At 45.2% G+C, this 18,504-nt stretch overlaps 2 protein-coding genes across 3 annotated transcripts in view; one reads left to right on the plus strand and one right to left on the minus strand.

Moving 5' to 3' along the window:
* LOC144768705 (microfibril-associated glycoprotein 4-like) overlaps positions 1–18,504 on the minus strand; it is a 676,294-nt gene that overhangs the window by 617,430 nt on the left and 40,360 nt on the right. The gene's annotated exons all lie outside the window — the stretch shown is intronic.
* On the plus strand, positions 7,380–11,452 carry LOC144768702 (uncharacterized). The gene is made up of 2 exons (XM_078652567.1): positions 7,380–7,443; positions 7,888–11,452. The coding sequence occupies exon 2, from the start codon at positions 7,993–7,995 to the stop codon at positions 9,640–9,642; it is 1,650 nt and encodes a 549-aa protein (XP_078508693.1). The 5' UTR covers positions 7,380–7,443; positions 7,888–7,992; the 3' UTR covers positions 9,643–11,452.

Consider the following 18,504-nt stretch of genomic DNA (forward strand, 5'->3'; position numbering starts at 1 on the left):
CTGCAAGGGCTCTTCACACTTTTTTAAAAACCATGTAAAAGCTAACACTTTCAACAAGTACCTCTCAGTGCCGTGCCATAATGTGCCGTATTAATATCAAAGTTTCCACATATAAAAGGAATACACTCTTCAAGTATTTTATATGCCCTATCATATTTTATGTGATGTATGTTGAATGATCTACATTGCAAACACTTTCAGAGCTTTGCGCGGACTGTTGGCTCGCGGCTCGCCCATCTCTAACCATAGTAGCTACAGCTCCTGCTGTTGAGAACCCCTATCTCGGCCGTAACTGGTCTTAGCTGGGCCAAGAGAAGGCACGTTCAGAGGCATACCGAACATGTGTTTACCCACTGGGTACAGGAGTGCAAGAATGATCCAGAGTGATTAGCCACTGGATCTGAACTCAAGAATTTGAGGAATTATTTTCCCTCTGGATATATTTACCATCAGCAGGCAGCGAAGGTGCTGGCTGAACTGCCTATTACATGGGCTGATGGCATTTGATTAGAGCCTGATTTTTGTTTTGTTTTGACTTCCTAAATTAGCTGGATTACATGCGTATCAGATGTTGACACTGAGCTTGTTGATCCAAGCCACCACATTCACTAGATGGGCTGCTGAAAGGGATTCTAAGCAATGCCAGCCTGTGCCTGTCTTTGTGAAACTCGACATTCTCTGAAGTTTGGGGCTTTGTTTGGACTCTTGTAAACGATTTGGTAGCTTCAGAGCACTAAAATAAATGAGCCAAGAAAAGCAAATGTATGGACCCCATCATGCCCCATCTCTGTTGTTTGAAAGCTACTGCTTCAGCGAGGACGCAGGTGCTTGCTCTCTCCTGCGCCCCAGTGGCTGCTTGCACCGTACATCTCCCACCATCGTGGGGGGAGGGGGTTGGGGGGGTTTGCTACTTTCTGCATGCTGCCCATCGTCTTGTTTATACTTACAGTTAGCCATTTTCCCCTAATTGTCTGATTGTCAGCCAACTGTGGTTGCACAGTTACAGTTGTGTACTAATAATCTACTGCATGATCTGCCATCCTTAAAAGGAATTTCAACCTTCCCTCTGTCCGAACACACGCCTCTTTCATGTTGTGCTATTTTTGCTTCGGGCTGTAGGTGAGGGCATCCAATCAACCTAAGCATGCCATAATTGTCCAGCATTCCCTGTAAAGCCAAGCTCACAATCACACCACTGGCCGTGAGGGTTCTATGGTGACAAGAGGCACTGAGCCTCCCCTCAATCAGAAAGAAACGCTCACTCCTTTCACAACAAGTGTTACTCAGTCTCCACCGGTACAGCTCAGCATTCTCCCCTCTTTTCAGAGCAGTGTCACAAAAGATTGAAGAGGGCAGACGCTGTCCTTGGTCTCGCAATTCTGCAAAATGGTATGAAAGTGTGTACTGGAATTTTTCAAAAATGCTCTAGTAAAAAAAAAGAAGACCAATAGCAAGGAATTCTAGTAACAAGCGTACAAGATGTGGACACCAACGGCCAATTTTATGGAATTTATAGCCTTTTAAAATATTTTTTAATTACACATAATTACACTCTACGCAATACCACATAAACACACCACCATAAATCCACTCTATGCCATAGAGCAACAATCCACATGAATACACTCCACACCAGGCCAAATAATTCCCCTCAACATAATTTCACTCTGCCCCCATCAGTTCCACCCCACATAATTCTATAACAAATGACATAATTCTACTTCACAACACAGTTCCACTACACACCACCTACATCCAATCCACACCACAGAATTACACATCATGCCACAAAATCCTAAACCGCACCACATAATTCAACTCCATTACGCAAAGCATTCCACAACACACAATACTATTTCAAATAATTACACTCCATGATACATAATACCACTCCACATATTTTCAGTGCACTCAAAACCACATATTTACTAACCACATATTTCCTCTGCACACCATGCAACATAATTCCACTACACATATCTCAACTCAACACCGCACAATTTCATGCTACATAAATCCACAACAAACAATTCCAATTCCAATTCAATCCCCAAAATTCCACACCAGATACATCCACTCCACTCCATAACACATAGCTAAAAGACATTGTCATTGACAACACCAATAGCTCTCGGAATACCAAGACCTATTGGCTTTGCAAATGATTGCTCTATGTTTACTAGGTGTCCCGGTTTTTGGTTTTCAAAATCTGGTCACCCTATCAAGGTTCCAAGAGGACCTGGAGCTAAGCCAGGTCTCTAGCTCAAAGTTTCAGTGACTTGCCCTGTAAAAATGACCCCACACACCTGGAGAGATGTAAACATATATATTGTACTCCAACACATGAGAGAGGAAAAGTTAGGAACACCTCGCCTTGAAGTCCTCTCTGGTCAGTCTGCATTGCAAGTTCTGTCAACATTCCAGAAACTCCAACTGGCAATACCATAGAGATGATGACACCAAGTTTGGTGTCTCACCGGGAACATAGGTAGATTATAATAACATAACACATCACCCCCTTTAGTGACAACTGATATGCTCCATATACAAAGTCCCGGTGAGTGAAATCATAAGGTCATGGTATAAGTATGCATCAACTTCCCACAACATGTCAAACACAAAATAATTAATACATATAATATAAAACAATCTTACTAACAGTTAATTCCTCAAATTCAGTTTACACGAAAAATCACCTACTATTATACCCTCAAGTATTGGTACAACTCACAAATGTAATACTGTAATCTCTTAGGTTTGACTACAGCACAACCAACCCTGCTCATTTTATTGCTAGTAGTTGCACCTTCATTGTCTGTTAAAGAGATACCTCCACTCTTCTGTTGTTTCTGCTGAATCTGCTGAACTTACACTCATATTTTTTCGTTTACATACAGAGATGGAAGATATATGCCATACTTTTTGTCTCTTGTTGCCCTCACACACCCCGAAAGATGTCATGCTTCATCATCGGGCGGTGCTCCTCGTCGGGCCAGCACTGTAATGCCCTACGGGTTCCCCGAAGGGTTGCTTTTGTGGAGATCTTTTAAGAGAACAGCCGTTAGATGAGTGCGGGTATGTGGAGAGGGTCCTTTTCTTAAAGGTGCAGGTGAAGGAGTGAATAAAAATGGCTAGGGGATACCAAGAGGCAGTAATTTTTAATATAGGGGTTCCCCTGTCATAATAAAAAAAACGGAAGGTTGTGTGTTACAACATGGGTTATAATGTACCCTGGGTAACATAAGGTGTGGTCAGGTCGACATGTTTCTCGCTAGCGTGGTCAGGTTGATCCAGTGCGCTTCATCAGGACCAGTGAAAACAAAACAATAGTTGTGTAGTCTAAATAGTGCAAGTGTAGGGGGAAATTGCTACTTGTTGAACTTGTTTTTATACTCAATCTTTTGTAATTCCAAGGTTATTAAAAAGGATTACTCTGGATAGCAAAAACTTATTACCACAATCAACTGTCTGCATTGGGCTACATTTGGGTTTATATTTTAGCGTCTTTGTCTTGGGATGGGTTTCAAAATCTGGCAACTGTCCAGCTGGTGACAATGACATACAGGTGAGGACACCAAGTACGGTGACCAACTCGGAACCAATCCTGCCAAGTATCATGCATCATGCATTAGACTAACGCATTTTAATGTGGTGCTCCGCATCACCGCACTGAAATGCATTGTCATGCATATGCAAAGTGCCTCAGCAACCTTACTAAAGCGCTGCCTAAACTATATCATGGAGAGCGTGGCAGCTGCCACTGCGCCGCCTGAGACTGAGTGCGCTGTTCCCAGTGCAAGCTTATTTCTTGCAGCTGAGGTAAGGTTGCTGGCAGGCTCACTGCACTGTGCAACTATGTTTAATTGTGAATATTTTCAGTGGCGCGGCTCTCACAGCTTGACGTCATGGTACTGCCCAGTGTGATTATACATCTATTAGTCTGGCCCCAGAGCCTGCTACCGAAGGCGGGGAGTTTGTTTTGGGAGGAAGGGTTTGTGGCTTCTGGTTTACAGGCACCGTAGCAATCATGGCACTCGCAGCACTGTCTGTCTGCTCCTCAGACATTCCCGGGCCGTCGCCACATGCTTTAAAAAACTCTTCATCTTGTGAGCCCGCAGTGAATTCAATTATTCATTACAGAGCTCATGTCATGGAGTCGATGACCGGCGGTGCAGCAGCCGCCCAGGACTGTCTGTCACCAGAGTGCAGAAGACTCTGAAAACAGCCCTGGACTAAGGACGGAGGCGGGCGTCTAACAACTCGTAAGTACCAGCCACCCGAGTTTTGAATCATACCATGCTGCTGCAGTGCTGAGAGAACTTTAAAACAGTTTCAGTTACAGTTGTTCCCGGTTTATGAGCTCTAGTTTCCGTGTTTTTACAACACTTGCCTCCAATATTCATTGTCTGTTTTTGCTCTTTTATACAGTGCGAACCGGAAACAAAGAAGCGCTTTAAAGTAGCACCAGTAGCACCAGTTACGTGGCACGGGCCACAATCAGTTCTTAGGCCCGGGCAGATTGGAAGATTTGGCAAGAATAACAGAATGTTTTGCAGGTCCATCCTCATGGGCGTGTGCGCGTTCTCAGACTGTGTCATGATGCCAAGGCCCGAACATTCGGAAAGTTCAAGGTGCTTAGCTCTGGGCTGATGAGTAGAGTTGCGACGCTGCGCAGCTACAGGTAAAAAAAGATGAAATATGTAAATAAGATATATTTGGAGGAGAAGAAGTGTTTTTACCAATGTGGCTTCAATCAGCCTGAGTTTCTGTTGCACATACCTTGCCACGCATTTAAGGTGAGTAAAATATGCATAGGTAATAACAGACCCTACTCAGGCCAGAGACTCCCGATTCAGTCCTGCCAAGTATCACGCTTCAGGCGTGATACTAACGCATTTTTGGGCAGTGGTCCGCATCGCCGCAATAAAATGCCAGGTCACGCATTTGTAACGCCTCCTTGATTCCCCCCGCCAGTGTAGAGGCAGAGACGAGCAGGACCGAAATTGCCGCCTTGGCCAAATACTCCTGATGAGCACGCAGCGTCGGACCGCATGCTGCTGTGTCAGAGTGTCTTGCAATAATCTAGTGAGCTAGAATGGCTGTCAAATCAGGAGTGTCGGGCCGACCCGGTGGCCTATTACCGCGTTGCCGGCACCAATAACCAGACCAGACAGTCATTATAGCACAGCTGCTGCAGGCCGACCAGGGGCATGGCATTCACGTGACGTGGTCACGTGATTGCAACAGTGTATCCATAATCGCTCTGAGTGTGCAGCAGTTATGTTTTTTTCTAGTTTGCCGCCGCTGCCCGCCACGCCGCAATGATTATTTTGGTGCCTCCTTCATCATTGGCGCCGGCGTTCACTGGACAGTGAGATGGGTCCGCGCTGAGTCTTGGTAGAGCAAGCGCAAGCCACCCTGACCCGCGCCGTGATTACTCGCACCACCGCAGGCTTACCTCGGGCCCTCGGCCTCCTGAGGCTCACCATGTGTCCCACCATCGTTGGCGGCAGGTGACTCAGTTGTGAGCCTGCAGCCGACCTGTAGCAGAGATACCTGCTGCTCGTCACTTTCGGCCCGTGCTGTCTGTATAATCATGATCCCCTGGACTATGGGTCAACAAAATCGGACCCGACTGGAACCTGCTGGCGGGCTGCTGCCTGCAGCTGTGAGAGCATGTCCCAGCCCGGGGTGAGGCACCTAATGCCATGGCGCTGTCTTCGCTCGTCGCCTGCCTCATATTGAAGTAAGTGAAAACTCTGAACTACTCGTAAAACTATAAGTATTCTTAAATAAAACGGATGTCCCTTTACTCATTTGATTAGGCCAGATTTATAACGGGGCAGTCAAGAAAGCAATTGGGTAAAGCTTGTTATTTTACGTTAGTCAGAGTAGCAGAAGTAATTAAAGAGGAACACCTGCTGAAAATTTCGGTAGTGGAGTCTGCAGTGCACTGTGGCAACATTCTGTACCCCAGCGAACGTTGATGTTTCCTTTCAAGTGAGAAGGCCCATGGAAAACAGTGCTTATCTGCCTCCCTCTCTTTTTATCCCCCACTACAGAAGTTATGTTATTCTCTACTTGAGGTGAGTAAGTGGCAAGCAAACAGCGCCGTTTTTTGAAAAACATAATCTAACCCTATTACAATAACTGACCGCTAAAATTTACAGAAACATTCTTTTGTTTGCAGTGGCGTGGCGCACACTGCAAATGACTGGTGCAGACATGAGTCCTCGTTTTGTTTAACAGTACGATTAGCAGAAGAGAACTAGGTGCTTCAGTTTCTGGTGCTTTGCTTTATAGCGGTTTTAACATCTTCTTAGAATGTCTTGTTGCTCAAATGGGGTTAACTGCTCATATTTATATGTTTTCCTGGTTTTCATGCTTGATTTTGATTGTGACAAAGTGTCACTCATAATTGTTGAAATGTCACACATATTTACACTGCATTTATGAAAATGTCACACACAGCAATCTGAAACCTTGGCAGCTATGCCGATTTTTGAAGCCAAAAATGGCTTCATTGTACTAGTTGTCTTCCTCCTAAAATGCCTCTGCTTCAATATGGGTCAGCTGGTTCACAGGTATGTGTGTACACATTTGAGAGATAGTCCTGTATGTTTATTGTTGTACACAGGATGTCATGTGGGCAGGTGCACATTCACCAGATACGCAGCGATGGCAGGAGTATAAATGCACATTCCTCGATAATCTCAGGTGAGTAGACTTCGATGCACAGATTGTTGTCTATGAGTACATATACACTAGAGAATGTACATTCAGTGCATTGCAAGTGAATAAACGGAGATGAGTGTAGACAGTGAGTCCGCCGCTGCAAGTACCATGTGAGTAGAGTTGACTGATAGTGACTCCTTTGCGAGTACACTTTAGTTTTCACCATATAATACTCCCCCCCCCCCCCACCCCCAGGCCAGCCAGCCAGCCAACAGTGAAATGCCACTCTCTGTGTGCCACCAGTTTGCTGCCTGTCCTCATGGTGAACATTGGGAGAGCAGACGATGCTTGCTGTGTTTGATATTGTGTTTCTTTTGCCTGCGTTGTTTTGATTCTATGGCCTGCTATTTTTGTTCCATTTTTGTAACAGTTCTCTCATGTAACGTAACTGGTTCTATTGTACAGTGCTCTGACACCTTCGGGTAAAGTCCGCGCTTTATAAAAATGCATTAAATACATAAATAAAAGTCATCTCTGCTGAGGCATGATTTCAAAAGATCTGACTGCCTTCAGTACCGTGTTCCTATTTGCTCGAGCCGCTCATACAATCGTGCCTGTCATTTTGTGGGCGGTCCTACGTTTTGGATCGTTTTCTCCTTTGGTTGCTGTGGCTTTACGTACGTGATTACGTCTTGAAGCGACCCCGCGTCACGTACCGTGCGCCGAGTTTCGTTGGGAAGACTGTTTTGTTGTGCCTGAGCGTAGAAGGTGAGAGGAGAATAAATCTTCGATGCCCCTGTTTCGGAATTAAGTTGGTCGCATCCCACTTTAACCGGAGATACCCAAACAGCGGCACAGCAAAGACTCGTCTTTGTAAATCATACACGCAGTGACACCAGTTGATAACCTAATACCCCCAGCAAAACGCAATTCCTCCTCACGTGTTCTACTTTAATTGGACCATAATACTTCCTCTTGGTGGCGTGGTCAGAGTTAACGGGAGGCGCTCCTGTGTGTTTACTATAATGCAAAAAAAAGGGGGGGGGGGCTTGACGAAGGGTGGATAGATAATTGTTGAGAGCTGCCGCCGTGATTAGACGGTCGTAAACATCTTTACATTTAGTGAAATCGAAGTTATAATTGGGCAAAGGGAACATATGTTCGATCAAGACTCGATCTTATTTCTCTATAAACTTTGTGATTTGTCTCCAGCACAAAGGGGCATTTTCCAGACGAAGCGGACAGCATGGGAAAGTGGCAGAAGTACCCACCGGCGTCAATTCAGTGCCAGTGAAGGGATTAAGACGGAAGAGCGATATGGAGATAAGTGATGAGGAAATCGTGCTAAAGGCCTGGGAGGTGCAGGTGCGAAGGGGCTGGGACTTTGTAATTGACACCCTCTTGCGTGGTGGGGTAGTTATTTTCCCCCCAGAGAGCAGTGAGGACCAGGCATTCTGCGGTAATTTAAGAGGAAGTACGCAACAGGGAACTTCCTTTGGCAGTGTTCCAGGGAAAAACTTTGATATTTTTGACCTCTTAACATTCAAAGCAGATCCTGACATCCCATTGCCCAGCCAGGAATCTGAGGATGAAGCAGATGAAGAAGAAGAAGAGGAGCAGGAGGAGGAAACAGCTGACCTGAGTAGTAATGATTGCAGAGGTCAAACGATGGCAAGGTCATTATGGAGTGAGCAAGACCTCTCCCAGGCACAGAGTATATGTCATAGGAGTCTACCAGTTTTTAGCGAGTCAACACTTCATCTGAAGATACAGCGGTTCATTTCTGAGGCAACCAGAGCGTATTATGACTGTTTTTACAGTAATACAGACATACCGGCTGACAATCTGGCCCTTGGAGTGTCAGCGACATCAGCAATAGAATTAATGTATGGCCCGATGGACGCCTCCACTGGTAGAAGCCTAGTTTGTTCACCTGAGGCTGCATCGATCCATGGTCCTGTGTTTGACAGATCTCCCAATTCTTTGGCCAAGCTGTCTATAGCTCCCCCCCTTCTAGCTAGATCAGTGGCGGCGCAAGTGGCGCTAGTCCCAACAATGCCTGTGTTACCGTCAGTTGCAGTTGAGAGACCGATAATGCACCTGCCAGATGGGTTTATCTTGTGTTTGCCATTGGCAGCTCGTGTTCCCGAACATTTACGGTTGACTGTGGCAGCTTTGCAGTACTTCGATATGTTCGCTTTGCTACCATGTAGTGGTAGAAAACGACGCAAGAAGCCCAGTCGCAAATCTATTGCGGTGTGGCAGAGAGGCTTTGCTATTATGGCAGCCATCCTGTTGGAAGATGCGCCGGACAAGATGAAAGGCATATTTGACTATGGTGAAACTATCCGCAAGGCCCAAGAAGATGGGCCCGATGGCGGGTGGCTGCTTTATGATGAAAAATTTCGTAAATTGAAAGCCGCCCAGCCAGATGTAAGCTGGTCAATGATACACTCAGGGCTTTGGTCTGAGCTATGTGAATTTGTATTTACTCCAGCACAATCGTACACACCTACAGTAGCTACAGCACAATCCTCCACACCTACAGTGGCTCCAGCACAATCATCCACACCTGCAGTGGCTCCAACACAATTCTACAAACCTGCAGTGGCTCCAGCACAACCGTACAAACCTGCAGTAGATCCAGCACACCCGTGCAAGCCTCTTGTTGCTCCCGAACAGCCCTGTAAACTTGCAGTGCCTCCACCATTGCTACGCAAGCGTGCAGTGCCTCCACTACTGCCACGCAAACTTGCAGTGCCTCCAGCACAGCCTTGCAAACTTGCAGTGGCTCCAGAAAATACCACTATCCTAAAAAACATTTGCTTTGCATACAATCGAGATATCTGCCTCTTTGGGCCAGAGTGCTTCTTCAAGCACATCTGTTCTAATTGTGGGGCTGAACACTCAAGAATGGTGTGCTCAACAATGACTCATGAAGAACCAGTGCCAAAGAGGAGCAGGTAGCTCATAACCACTTTAATGTAAGGGCTGTAAGCATGTTTTTCTAATACCTGTGCAGTTTGTCCATAGGCGAAACAATGTAATCTCCTTGTTAACTGGTGGTGCCCTTTCATCATGGGATGTCAACACTTGTATCAAGGAAGCATATGTCTGACGTACACAAACAACGTTTCTTTTATTGTTATTTTGTTAAAGCACGCCATTATGTTTCGCAAGTTAAACTTCAGATTGTTGAATATTTTGTACGGCCCTTAAGAGATTGGGAGAGAAGAACTTTTTTACTCCAAAGAGAATGTTGCTGTATCTAACATTTACATATTTTAGTACCTCAGGTTGTAAAGGAGCCTATGAATTTTGTAAACTGTATTTAAACAGAAATATTTTGAAACCTTGCTTCAGCTTGAAAGCTAGTTAACTTTAAACATACAAGATGAACGTTGAGACTTAACATTTAATGAAGATAAATACTTTAATACATTGTTCATTATATTTGCTTATCCTTTACTCATTTGTATGTTTTAAGTTCAGCTTTCCGTTTTATTTCCAGCAGTAGGACCCTCCACTCTGCAGTTTCTTTGCTTATGCCTGACGCAATGGCCCCAGTTGAAGCCCTAACTGTTCCTTGCTCTGTCTGCTTCTGTCCCATTCCTCTCGGACTTCCTTTACTCTCTTTTGTGGTTGAACCTTTGTGGTGCACTCAGTTTCAAGTGATAGTCCCGAAAAAGTCTTAACAATTTGAATATATAACCTAGCCAATCTCATTCCTGTTTATTTGTCATGTATCTCTTTGTATTTCTCAACTGAATTTGAATTGTCTCTGCAAGCAGGCAGGAGTAAAGAAAGCTTCTAGAAAAAAACACAGTCACTTCAAGAACTTTGATCCTTGGAGCTTCTTCTGTTCACGTGAAGCCTACTGCGTTGTGTGTCACAAGCTACCAAAGATGTTAGGGAGGCAATAGTGTTTTTGTTGCGCACTTCAACATTAGTTACTTCTACCTTAATTTATAAACTAGCATCATATACATAGAGATAACTTTTCTTTATTTGTAGAGCAGCAAAGATTAGCACAAAATACTTTTCATTGTTATAAAAGGGAGAATGCCATTTAAAAAGAAAAATATGATATGCAAATATACAGTCTTGTATTGGTCACTTTGGCTGAAAACTGCTTTGCTGATGTCCCGAAAAATGTGAATATTTTTATTTCCAACCTTTTTAATTAATTTAAGAGCACCTTCTTGTTTAATTTACTTGAAAGCATTTTATATGTGTGAGTATTGTGTAATGTATGCATCCGTTTTTAAAAAATCTGAGAATATGTGCAGTCCACCTTTGCTGAGTAACATCTTCAAGGATGAGTTCATTGCCGAGTTGACTAAACCAGTCAACCTGAATCATTAAATACAAAATATCCAACGCTTATTGGTACCTCTTCTTCCCCTCCATGCATGTTACACTGAGAAATGAATAACCCAGTCCTGTACAGTGTTCTGGAGAGTAGCTGTTCTATAACATTGTTTTGAGTTAATTTGACACACTGTGACAGCTGGATTGTGACCACAGGTTTCGATGTTTTAGCATCATATTCACTTTACAATCTCCTACTGTTAGTGATGAGCATAGAGTGTGCAATGAATTTTGGATTGTTACATGAACAGCCTTTTTTAGTAGCGTTTGAGTGCGGTGACTAGCGATGTTTAGTTTAATTATTCTAACCTTATCACCACTGCCTGAAGTTGGATGAACACATGAAATATGGAACATTACTCCACCCACTGAGAACCCAGTTAATAAATATGTTTTATGCTATTAATTATTTTGTTACTTTTTTTCTTAAAATATGTAGTGCACCCATTAGTTCCACAACTTTGTGGCATGGGATTATGTGTGTGGGAGGAATTCATTTAATGTCAAACTGAGCTGTCCCACTTGTCTTGGCGAGGGCTTCAATGACCTATTCTTTGGTGTGCCGGAGACAGGACTTTCAGTTTAGTCACTGAACAACTGATTTGTAGCACAGCCACACTGGAACAACAATACAGCATCAGACGACACTATCCAAGACAGTGTATTTTCTGCTGTTTCCAAAATGTTATCTTGCACATGGCCATCAATTTATACATTGATGGTAATGGTTTCTTTAAAGAATTTTAAGGATGGAGAAAACAGGTGGTGATGATTATTTCATGGGGCATCTATTCCACATATTTTTTAGGTAAGGGAGTTTTTCTGATGCGATATTCATGACATCCTTGAATTTCAAAAGTAGTATATTTTTTGGGAGTCTGATCACTTGGTTTGATGTCTCAGAGCATCTAGACTGATCTCTGTTGCATTCCATGGTCCAGTAGGCAGATATTTCACAGAGCCAGATGCAGTCCAGTGTGGGCCAAATTCTGCTGATGAAGAACATGCTGGGTGGAGGGTAGTTATCCCCTGAATGGTGGAATTGTACCACAGTAGAACCAAAAACGAATCACAGCCTGTGTCCACGTTCTGTGAGAATACTGAGCTTGCTGCAATCATGGCAGATGCAGTTGAATTGATTGTAAAACATATGGTTAACCAACTTTTCCATCATTAGAACGTAAAGTTGCAGTCTGAGTTGTGCATCCTTTTTGAGTGCATGACTTTCTGAGCAACCCATTGTACATCAAATGAGTCACAACCTTTACCATGATCTGATCATGAAACGGACATCGCGTTGTGAATTCTGAATGATCCCAGGAATTTTAAAATATCTCAGCCCCAATGACATGTGACCCATGTTGTGTTTAATGTGAAACTGATGGATGGAAGGCTGAACAGTGTCACTCACTCTCCTCCCCCCCCCCTCCCCCCAGTGAGAAATCTGGTCCTACATCCATCGTGTTTTTTTCTCTCACCACGCCATTCTAGTTTGAACCCAGTCATAAGCAAATCAGTCTCGACCCTGCTCCCCATGAGATCAGGCCAGGTCTTCCCTGGGTTGGAAATAAGAATCCTTGGACTGGTTTCGGTAATATCCCCTGATCATCCAGGATCGCTTGAATCCAGTGGCATGGCGATCACAGAACCCATATCTGGGCATACCAGTCCTACATCGCTTGACAAATGCAAAAAGAACAATTGATGGATGGTATGCTTAACAAGGTCAAACACTCACCCCCATTCAGAGATCTGGAGCTCAATCCATAATTTTGTTTGCTCACCACACCATTACAGTTTAGACCTAGCCATATGCAAATCAGTCTTGACCCTGCTCTTCATGGGAACAGTCCAACCCGAATTGCCAGATGAGGTCCTCTGTGGACTGGAAACAAGCAGCCTAGGACTGGTTTTGGGGTATCACTCCTCATCAGCCCGGATAGCTGGAAACCAGTGGCATGGGACCTACGCCTGGGCATCCCCGTCCCACTTGGGGTGACGCATGCTAAAAGAACAATTGATGGATGTAATGATGGACAATGTCAAACACTCACCCCCAGTCAGAGATTTGGGCCTAAATCCATAGTTTTGTTTTGCTCACAATGCCATTACAATTTGCACCCAGCCATATGCTAACCAGACTTGACCCTGCTACCCATGGGACCAGTCAAGCCGAATTGCCAGGCCAATTGTGCTTGAACATTACAATAAGACATTATTTGGGACTGTTGTGAGCTGTGAACTGCTTTGTGGGTGATTGAAAAAGCAGTATTGGCTAGTGAATATGGCCATTGGTAATTTCTGATCTTCGTGAATGCATCACACCCACTTTTGGGCACCAACGCTCTTAAATATGTACAAAGGAATTTTGCATTAACACCAGATTTGGAAACAATTTACAGAAATAAACTCATTGATGTCAGTGAATTAGATTAAATTACAGGGCAGAATATCATTTTAGAACAGTAGTGTTTACAATGGTTGTATGACAGAGGCACGCGTGGGTAAACCACGTGTGCCTCTACAATGCGGGCCCAACAACAAATGCGTCTAAACAACACACTCCTTTACCATGCAATTTCATGAAAAAGACATGACTGGTAAAGGGAGGCATGTTAAAGATCATACCTAAAATAGCCTTAAACCCTACCCCGACTCCCTGAGCCCTAAATGCTACCCAAGCCCTAAACACTACCCCAAACCCCCCATAGCCCTAAACACTACCCGAGCCCAAAACACTACCCGAAGCCCTAAACACTACCATGATATCCGGAGCCGTAAACACTGGCTGACCCCCGAGCCCTAAACACTATCCCAATCCCTCCCTTAGCCCTAAACACTACCCTGACCCCACCCTCTGAGCCCTAAACACTACCCAGATCCCCAATAGCCCTAAACACCCTGAGCCCTAAACACTACCCGACCCCCAGGCCCTAAACACTACCCTGTGCCCTAAATACTACCCGGGTATTTTGACCCCTGAGCCTTAAACACTACCTGACCCCCCTTTTGAGCCCTAAACACTATCCCAACCCCCCACTCCCGTAGCCCTAAATACGACCCTGACACCCCCCCCACCCCCCCAAACCCCAGCCCAGGCCACTTACCTCACTGCATCCTCTCCCGATCCTCCCTGCCCCTGGGCCCCTCCATCCCAGCATCTTAACCATGCATATTCGTGGTTGAGCTAGCAGGGAAACACCATGCTTGATTCTGCCCGCGTTGTTAAGGCTGGTTCCCGTTCAGGATTGGGGTTCCATATGCAGAATGATGGCAAAATAAAACAAGCATTTACAATGCAATCGTCTCGGCATTATTAAAGGTAGAGCTATTGGCATTGCTCGTGACTTTTTTTTTTTTAATCATAAATAAATGGCATTGTCATTTACATTGCCAATAGCTTAATCGTTAAATAAATGGCATTGTCATTTACAATGCCAATAGCTTAATCGCTCGCGAATGCATGACCTATTGCATTTACGCCCACACAGAGCCACACACACAAAGCCACCCACACACAGAGCCATCCACACAGAGCCACCCACACAGTCATTCATATAGAGCCACCTACACAGAGCCATTCTTACACAGTCATCCTCACATAGAGCCACCTACAAAAAAAAGCTATCCACACAGAGCTACACACACAGAGCGCTACGCGCTACACAAACACACTCAGCGCTACACACAGACAGAGCGCTACACACACACACACACACTGAGCGCCACAGACTACACACACACAGAGTGCCACACACACAGAGCGCCACACACACACAGACAGAGCGCCACACACACACAGAGCGCCACACAGCTCTCACAGCCCACACAGCTCTCACAACTCTCACAGCCCACACAGCTCTCACAGCCGACACAGCTCTCACAGCCCACACAGCTCTCACAGCCCACACAGCTCTCACAGCTCACACAGCCCTCACAGCTCTCACAGCCCACACAGCTCTCACAGCTCTCACAGCCCACACAGCTCTCACAGCCCACACAGCTCTCACAGCCCACACAGCTCTCAAAGCCCACACAGCTCACACAGCCCTCACAGCTCTCACAGCCCACACAGCTCTCACAGCCCACACAGCTCTCACAACCCACACAGCTCTCACAGCCCACACAGCTCTCACAGCCCACACAGCTCTCACAGCCCACACAGCTCTCACAGCCCACACAGCTCTCACAGCCCACACAGCTCTCATAACCCACACAGCCCACACAGCTCTCACAGCTCTCACAGCCCACACAGCTCTCACAGCCCACACAGCTCTCAACGTACAACAGTCGTAAATGTAAAGAAACCGGCATAGAACCCAATTGCTGTATTTCACGCCTCAGAAGCAATACAGGTTCCAAGAACTCATGCTCAGTTTTCTGGAGATTTAAGAAAGCGTGGAACGCTGACTACAAAAGCAACCAGGCCCATTGTCGAGCGATATTAATTTTCTACAGGGAGATCTAAAGCAGAAACGGCATGCCACTGCGCTCTCACCAACTCCAGTCCCGGTGAACACGACGCCCTTAAGGAAAGATGGCAATGTCAGGTGCGGGAGTGCGCCCTCACTTTCTCTCACCCGGTACGCAGTCTCTTTCCCCACCGTGTGCACTCACTGCTTTGACTTTCTCACACTTAGTACAATGTCCCTTTCACTTACCCAGTAAAGCCTCTGCCTCATTCACTGCACTGCCTCTTTCTCTCGCTCTGCGCACTGTCTAACCACCCTGTCTCTACCTTCACCGAGTGCACCGCCCCTTTTACTCACCCTCTCCAAAATGATTCCGTAGGCTGAGCACATACCTGCGCAGGTGCCAAAACTGATTCTCATCAAACTTATCACCTCAAAATTTGCAGGACTGTAGCGCCAACAGCAACATTTTTAGTCACAGAAGGCGATTTGTTCGAGTTTTAGGACTTCAGATCTATCGTTTGAACCAGTTTAATTCCCTGGGAGGAGAAATGGTTGGAGCACCGACTCTAAAGCCACGCACACAGTTGCCGGGCCACGCTGTGCTCTTAAAAGTACGTGTGAACGCCTGAAGCGCTCTTGCTGTCGCACTGGCATCCGACACCGAGCACAAGACAGACTGATGGGCACAGACCACCCATGAACTGTGCAACAACATTTAACAACAATCGCTATGAGCTCAAGTCGGAACTGAAAATTTCCCTCAAACGCACGTTTAATTGTTGAGTCACAATTCCAAAATGCAAACGTGGAAAGAGCCGGCAGAACACCCGCAGCATTCACCACGTTATTATGGCTTCAGGGCCTAAGTTTGGGCAGCAAGACACATACATACATACATACAGGTAGAGCGGGGGAGGGCGGCCGGAGCCTCGGCGAAGAGAGACCGGCTAACGGGGGAAAGGCAGCGCGGGGAGAGCACAAGTGGAGCTGGGGGAGAAGGGTGGCTGAGGAGGGGAACTGCGCAGGCTGGGAGAAAGAAAGGGGAGAGAGAACAGCCGGCAGGCAGGAAACAAAATGGCGAATTTTGAATTGGATAAAGTGCTACCCTGATGCTGCAGCTCAGGACAAACAAGACGATCCTCACCGGTAGACGAGAAAAAAAAAATGGCGGCCGCAAGGGACCAAAATTTTCGGATTCGGGGGCGTGTTTGGCCGTCCCCAAAAGGGGCGGGGCTTAAAAGTGGAAAGAACAGCACCAACACGCCCCCGAATCCGAAGGAGACAGAGCTTCTTTCGAGGGACGCCTCTCTCCTCCAATGGCTGGACTCCGTTTAGGAAGCCAGCCAATGGAGGAGAGACGAGGAGAGAGGCGGGTTCAAGCCCCCTTACTGAAAGTCATAAAATCTCCGACTTCCGGCTGGCAAGCCAGCCATCGGTCCGAGACCTAAAAAGGGCTAAGGACTGCTCAGTCAGTGACAGCAGACCCACTTCGACAGATTTGTGTTGAAAATAGAAAGAATGTACTTTAATTGTCAACATTGTTTTTCCCCAATTTTGTAGATCACTAACCATAATGCATCATGTTTACATGAATTTTATATAGTGCTTTGATGCAGGTAACACCCCAGTTTAGCAGCCTCTTCCTTTAAGTAAGAAAAGAGGCATTTGGTAGAGAGATGTGGGATTTTGAAAAGGTGGGATCTTAGCTTTTTGCACATCGTTGGCAATTCAGTAGCTCTTGTATGTTTAGTGTTGTAGGATGATGGTGAAAACAATGACAGATGACATAAAATTTTTAAGATATGAAGACGATTTGATTTGCAGGTAAGAGGTGATTCGGGCTACGTGGCAGACAGAAATCAATTAAGCTTTTAGATTAGACATGCTGTAAATGTTCATGAAATATCAGAATACATCATGCCACCAGAGCTAGCTGATGCAGAAGATATATGTTGAGTGGTCACAACAATACTATCATGAAATGTGAGGTGGACTTGGGAGATGTTTTCAGTTATATCATGTTGGGAGATGGATGTAGGAAGAAAAAGAATGCCCCTTTACTGCGACTCTCACACTGCACACGGGGCTCCAGTAACATAATTAGCAATCAAAGTTCATGTCTGTAAGTGAATTTATGTATATATAAAGCCAGTTTTGACAAGTATAACAACACAAGTAGTTCATTGGTTCTCTTGAATAGGTAGTTACCTGGTTCTCCCGAGTGCGAGTGATGGATTGATAATGCAGATCGACCATCATGTGTGAATCCAGTCAACAGAGCATGATTGAGTGACAACAGCACACTTTTAAAAGCAACTTAGTTTATTTTGTTTTCACATTATTTGTAAGTCTTGCCATTGGCTAGCAACCGAGCAGTTAAGTGTATTTTCAAACACAATGTACATTATTTCATATTTTAGTAGAGTATGAGTACCCATCAGTAGCACCCCAGTAATTCAACAGTCCCAATGTCCCCCAGAATAGCTTGGTTCAATTTACATTATGAGTAACTGTTTCCTTTCACCCAGATTCCGGCATATTTTCGGGGAACAGATCCAATTAACTTTCTATTCGATCATGCTTCAAGCATTGAGGGCGCACAAGTGTCAAAATGTGGATACAGCTGGCTGTCCCTTCACTTTACAATAGCATGGCTTGAAATGATTAATCCATTATCACTAAAGAGTATGGAATATTTGAGTGGGGTTTGATGGGCACAAATGTGTAGTAGCCCTGTTCTGTCCTTTATTAGGAAGTTTTCCCTGCTGAATTCGAATAGGTGGTTCACAGATGGGGGCTAGATCTTTGACTAAGGAGCACTGCCCTGAAGTGTAGAGAAAGGTAGACTCCTGCCCACACCCCATACGACACAACATAGCGGGAATCTTTTGTAATTTATTGGGTGCATGGGCATGTAATAGATATGGTGGAGGATATTCAACTGTACTATCCAGAACCATGATCACAATGCCATCTCTGGGACAGCAATACATCTCTATTTCTCTGTCTTCGATGGAACCCAGGTCACAAATCTATTGTTCTT

Source organism: Lissotriton helveticus, chromosome 7 (genome assembly GCF_964261635.1).
Source record: "Lissotriton helveticus chromosome 7, aLisHel1.1, whole genome shotgun sequence".
In the NCBI taxonomy this organism is placed as follows: Eukaryota; Metazoa; Chordata; class Amphibia; order Caudata; family Salamandridae; genus Lissotriton; species Lissotriton helveticus.